This window comes from Chrysochloris asiatica, unplaced genomic scaffold (genome assembly GCF_000296735.1).
Source record: "Chrysochloris asiatica unplaced genomic scaffold, ChrAsi1.0 scaffold00105, whole genome shotgun sequence".
Taxonomy (NCBI): domain Eukaryota; kingdom Metazoa; phylum Chordata; class Mammalia; order Afrosoricida; family Chrysochloridae; genus Chrysochloris; species Chrysochloris asiatica.
In genome coordinates, this window is record NW_006408623.1 from 11036063 (window position 1) to 11042741 (window position 6679).

General features: G+C 41.0%; 1 protein-coding gene across 1 annotated transcript; it reads left to right on the plus strand.

The window, feature by feature from the left end:
- Nucleotides 1-1634: 1634 nt before the first annotated feature.
- On the plus strand, nt 1635-2564 carry LOC102837723 (olfactory receptor 13A1-like). The gene has a single exon (XM_006867511.1). It carries the CDS (start codon nt 1635-1637, stop codon nt 2562-2564), a length of 930 nt encoding a protein of 309 aa, XP_006867573.1.
- Nucleotides 2565-6679: the final 4115 nt, after the last annotated feature.

Below are 6679 nucleotides of genomic sequence, written 5' to 3' on the forward strand. Positions count from 1 at the left end.
CTAAAAGTGCTTTGCTTATGTGTTTTGTTATTTCAGTTTGAAACTAAAGTGCTAGGACCTGCCACACATTGGCTATTTGTGCTGACTAATCTGTGCAGTTGATTTACTGGGAGCGGTAAAAGGGTAGCTAAGAAGGGCACCTAATGTACAAATAGGTTTCAGTCTTTAAAGTGGAGAGGGAGGTCACTGACTCAGAAGTGACTTGCCACCAAGTTTTCTGTGAATCTGTGCAGGAGACCAGAGGGTTGGAGTGGCCAAGCTGCTATTGGGCCTGCAGGTGGATCTGCAGGTAGGAGGATCTTGGTTTTAGGGGGTTGAGACCAGTGGAGAGTGTGTGGGCATTAATGATACATGTATAGGATCTTGGAGGATGCATGGGGGTCCACATGGCATGTGTCCAATGGATAGGTAATGAGAGGGACACTCAGAGGAGAACCCTTGGTTGAACCCCATCTTGCTCCTCATGGCTCTCTTATTCTGCTGACCCGAGCGGGCTGTGCTGCCACTGGTCTTGTGAAGGCACACAGAAGGACTTCAGGGACTCACCAACCACTAGTCCAAACTGTCAGAAATACCAGAACTTTCCCACCCATGAACAGAGTAATGAGCACTACTCCATTGTGTGTGTAGTCTTCTGTCTGCATTACATGAGAAGGAGATAAGTGTTCAAAAGGTGCAACAGGGTGGGGACTCTGCCTCTGGGTTCCCCTCAGTCTTCACCAAATGTATCTAGACCTTGTACACTCCTAACTCCACTGGGGTTTGTAATGACCTCAGTGGAGGGACAATTGATATTGATTAATCTCATTGCTCTCTAAGTGTGCCCTCTGGGTTTCTGCATTGTTGGGGAGGTTATGGAACTTTGCATGTGTCCATTCCTGCTGCCTCTAGCCCTACACAGCCTTGTGCTCCTTGAAGGAATGGGCTTCCTACTATTTCAGGATTAATGGGATAGATTTCAAACTAGGGTTGGGTTTCCTGCCTATGGATCAGTTGCTAGGGGAATTCCCTTACGAGGGTCTGGAAATTCTTGGAGAGCAGCCTAAAGTGTGTGAGGCTGGCTGGACAGTAATGCCTGTGCCTGAGACACCTGCACAGGTAAGTCGACAGCTGACTCTGTCGGTCTCTCTTTTCCCTGTAGCTGTGTTGTTCTTTGAGTATAGAGTCCTAGATGCCCCAGCTGCAACCAAAGCTTTTCTTCTTGGGTTGCAAAGATCAGGTACTTATCCTGGTGCTTAGGTTGACCAAGGTTGAGTCCTGGACACTAAGAGGCAGAATAGACTGGTTAATCCCTGGATCAGGAAGGATATTTTCCAAGTTAAAGTGAATACAGGCTCATTCTGTGCTCACTGTGTAAGTGACTGTGTGATGCTGGGGACAGACCTGTTGGTGACAAATGGGGAAAGCTGTGAGGAAGGGTTATCATCAGGGCCAAGTGGGGCTTCTTAGGAGACTCCAGAGTGAGAGGTAAGTCCCTGACTACCCTAAGATGAAAAGATGCATTGATTCCTTGGTTTTGTGCTTTCATGGTGAAGATGCAAGTTCTGGTGGGTTGTGATCACTGCCTTAGTTGAAGACCACGACACCCATCATTTTGTGCTCTCTTCTGAACAGGACCCAAGAGATTCATCCAGATGTCAGCAGGCAACCAAACAGCTGTAGTGGAGTTCATTCTGCAAGAATTCTCAGAAGACCCACTGGTCCGGGGCCTGCTCTCCATCATTTTCCTCCTCCTCTACCTGACAGCTCTTGCAGGAAATGGCCTCATCCTCACAGTCGTCACTCTGAGCCCAGGTCTGCACACCCCTATGTACTTCTTCCTTTTCAACCTGGCCATTTTGGACATTGTCTGTACAACCACTGTTCTCCCCAAGCTTTTGGAGAGCTTGATGTTCCAGGTGGACACCATCTCCTTTCAGGGCTGCCTAACTCAACTCTTCTTCTTGACCTGGTCCCTTGGTGCTGAATTGCTGTTGCTCACAGCCATGGCGTTTGATCGCTATGTGGCCATCTGCCAGCCACTACGATATGGCACCATCATGAGTTGGCCACTGTGTGCACTGTTAGCTGTAGCTGTGTGGACATTTGGTGTTGTCAACACATCAGTGCACACAGGCCTCATTACAAAGCTGACCTTTTGTGGCCCCAACCACATCCAGCATTTCTTGTGTGAAGCCCCCTCACTGTTACTGCTGTCTTGTAGCCCCACACTCCTAAACAATGTCATGATTATCATTGCTGATGTCTACTTCGGTGTGGTCAACTTCTTTCTCACTCTGGCCTCCTATGGCTACATAGTGGCCAGCATCCTCCGCATCCGCTCAGCTTCGGGCAAGCGCCGAGCCTTCTCTACCTGCTCCTCCCACCTCCTGGTGGTCACCTGGTACTATTCCACTCTCATCTACACCTACTTCCTTCCGGGCTCTGGTGCCTCAATGGAAAATGGCAAGGTTGTGACTGTGTTGTACACAGCAGTCAGCCCTGCTGTGAACCCACTCATCTACACTCTAAGGAACAAAGATGTGAAAGCTGCACTGCAGAAGGTGGCCCCATCCTCCTGGTGAGGAAATAGCGTGGCCATATGAATTCTTCTAGTGTCAATGTTGTTCATTTCAAAGTATGACTGATAATCAAAAACAGGCGGCAAAGGGGAAGAATGTAACTAATGAGTTGATTTTTACAAAAAAGGAGCTTCCCATGTGCTGCCTGCCCAGTGATTTACTTGGACCTTTACTCACTCATGATTCTGTTGGTGCAACCAAGGCTACTGTGAGTGAGGGGGGTTGACACCCAGCAGCAAGGCTTCATCTAGAGGGTGTCACTATCATTTCTTTTAGGTTGGAGTTTGGGTTTGGCCATGAGGACCCCTGAGCACATTACTTTGTGTGCCTCTATGTGGAAACTTCAGGACACACACCAGCAAAGACTTCACCTATAACTAGTTTTTTGACCTAGCTTTCTTGGTGTGGATCCAGGAAACCCAAGAGTGGTCACTCCTCACCATACATTGCATTATTGGTTTTTGCGTGGCAGAAAGGTAAGACATGTATAACCCAGTCTCCACTTGTAAGACCTGCAGAAAAGAGGCATAGTTCTATTTTTCCCCTTCCACCAAAGGGATCATCATTCTTCAGCTTACAGTACTACCTTGGCAGGAAGGAGTTATCTTTTGTCTTTAGTTTTACAAAATTTATTGAAATTGTTTGTATGTGTTCAGTTCTTCCTAAGTTTCTTTTCAACTATGATCAGCTCTTCATAAGTTTTCTTTCCACTATTTTGTTTCCAGCTTCTGAAAGTTGATAGTCTTCATTGCCTCAGCCCATCTCTCTTGTATCTTAGTAATTTTATCTGTTCCCTAGCTGCATTTATTATAAATCTTTGACAGTGATGTACAAATTTATAGCTATAGTCCTAACCTAACCCTGGACCCATTTATAAAACTACTCAGCTAGCGCTGTTGTGATTGAGTGTCTTTAGGTCAGTTCCAACTCGTAGAGACCTGGCATAGGGTTTCCAAGGGACAGATGATGGGCTTGACGTGCCAATATTGAGGTTAAAAGTTTAGTACCTGTCCTACAGCATCATACTCAGACCCTTGATTTATTCTAGAGTTCAGAACTACCCTGGACCCTCTGATTTAAGAAACTGTTGTAGATTTTTGGAAATATTTCAGGGATCTCATGTAATTGGTCTATGTGCATGACCTTCAGTTTCACCAACATCTAGTTGCAAGAGTAAGTTATTGAAAAATTCTTGATATTCTTTCTTAGCTTCTGTATCCAGACAATATCCAAATCCAGTTGTTTAACATGAACATCATCACATTCATTTTTTTCTTTCACTTTTAACACTTACACGTGTTGCCATAGGTTTCCTAGTGGGTGACATGACACCTTCTAACTGGTCTACCTACATCTAGTGCCAATCTTGACCACCAATATTATGTCCAGAGCTAAAACTTTCAGTTTATTATGCAAGGTTTAAAAACAATAGAATATCACATTGCACATACAAAGTTGAAAAAATTTACCATGAACACCTCTGAACCCATATCTACTTTCTTCTGTTAATTTGATACTACATTTATTATTCACTTTTTCATCCATTTAGCTATTTTGCTGTTTTTGCAATTCAAAGTAATTTTCAAGGATCAGTACACTTCATAGGTATTTCTGCATGCCTATCATTTATTAGAAGTCAACATTTGTTAATTTTTTTTCTTTTTGTAGTAAATTTTTAATCAAGGATTACATAAATATAGATGTACATTTCCTTAGTTTTGACAAATGCATACAGCTGTGACTGAAACCTCCATCAAGATATATGACCATCAGCCCATAAAGTTCCCTCCTGTCCCTTCCCTTACCTCACTTCTCAATGGAATCACTCTTCTGATTTTTTTCCACCAAACATCATTTTCATATGATCTAGAATTTCATATAAATATAATGAATATAAACATGCATTCATTGGTGTCTGACTTCTCTTCTTTCTCTATGCATATATTCGAGATTCACTAATGTTGTATGTATCAGTTATTCATCTCTTTTTAGCTTTGATCAATATTCTATTAGTCAAAAATGCAATGCCACATTTCATTTATCTGTTTGCGGATAGACATTTATATTGTTTTTAGCTTTTGACTATTACAAATAAAGCTTCTCTAAACATTTGTGTCCTCCAGTTGTTTGTCAGTTTGTCTTACTAGTAAGTTGCTGTGAGTCTGGAACATGTGTCACCAGTATCTTTGCTCTTGAACACTTTAAAGAGGTCTTATGCAGCAGCTTTGTCTAATGTAAAATGTCATTTGATTTCTTTTTTGATGCTTCCATGTGTGCTGTTTGTGAATATAAGCACAATTAAATCACTGATACCTTCAATATTTTCTCCATTTATAATGATGCCATTAATTGGTACAGTTGTTAGAATTTTTGTTTTCTTTACATTGAGGTGCAATCTATGCTAGGCTGTGGTCTTTGATTTTCAACAGTAGGTACTTTAAGTCCTCTTCATTTTCAGTAAGCAATGTTTTATCATCTGCATATCCTGGGTTATTAAGGAGTCTTCCTTCAATTCTGATACCACTTTCTTTGCCATATAATCCAGATTCTGTTAAGCATACAGATTGAATGAGTATTGTGAAATGATACAAGCCTGGTACACACTGTTACTGATTTTAAACCCTTCAATATCTCTTTGAATGACTGCCTCTTGATCTATGTATAGTTTACTCACCAGCAAATTAAGTGTTCTGGAATACTTATTCTTTACAATGTTATCTATAGCTTGTAATTATCCACACAGTCAAAAACCTTTGCATAATCAATAAAGCACAGGTAAATATCTTTCTGATGTTCTCTGCTTTCATCCCGATCCATCTGATATCCCTCATATCATGTCCTCTTCTGAATCTGGCTTCAAGTTCTGGTATTTTTCTGTTGATGTGTTATTGCAGCCATTCATGAATTGTCTTCAGAAAAAAATTTTCTTTCATGTGATATTAATGATATTGTTAGAAGATTAACACATTCTGCTGGGTCGCCTCTCTTTGAAATGGGAACACATATGGGTCTCTTTGAATTGGTTGGCCAGGTGTCCTTCTTTTGAATTCAATTACCATAGATCCCAATGCTGCATCTCTTCATTGAAATATTTCAGTGTGTATTGCCAGTTATTGGAGCTTCAGTTTTCACCAATGCCTTCAGTGCAGTTTGGACCTATTCCTTTAGTACCATGTGTTTTTGATAATATGCTTTTATTTTTTCTCTACCCCATGCATCCATTCAGCCTGTTCTCCTAGTGAGAACCAGTCTAGGGCTGGCCAGGGTTGATGTTACAGATTTGGATCAAAGCCTGCCCAAGGATGGTTATTGTATGCAGCTCCTTCCTCAGCCTACTACCTTCCTTAGTCTACAGCCTAAAAGTGGCTCCAACAGCCAGGGAAGCATGAAATTCCCTAGGGTTTACACTAGATGGAAATAAAAGGAAGAAACAAACAAAAAAATAAGTTGCATCTTTGTCTCCACAAGCCTCAGATAGATTTCTGTAACACTCTCTCATCTCTAAAACCATTCATGAAATTTTAAAATCTCAATTTGTAATAGACTCCAATTCCTGGAGTCCTATTTATTTATTTATTTATTTATTTATTTATTATTATTATTTTAAACTTGTACTTTAAAGCAGCTTGAACTTCTTTGTTCAGTCTTTCTGGTTCTTGATCATACGATACTTCTTGAAATAGTTGAACATTGTCCATCTGTTTTTGGTACAGCGACTTTTGTGTATGCCTTTCATCACTGTCCTTTAATAATTCACTAATGGCAGTCAGCATGGTGTCCTCAAGGTTCATCTATGTTACAAGGTATTTTACAATTTGATTGTTATTCTTTAGTGTTTAGTGGTATTCCATTGTGTGTACATAGCAAAGTTTATTTATTCATTCTTATGTTGATGGACATTTAGGCTGTCTCCATCATTTTGCTATTATGAATAATGCTGTGACAAACATGAGTGCGCACATATCCACTCATGTCATGGTTCTTATTTATTAGGGGCATATATATCAACTAGAGAGATTGACAATAAGACATTGCTAGTTCCAACATTGTGAGGAATCACTATATTGTTTTCCACAATGGTTGCACCATTTTACCGTCCCACAAGCAACGTAGGAATG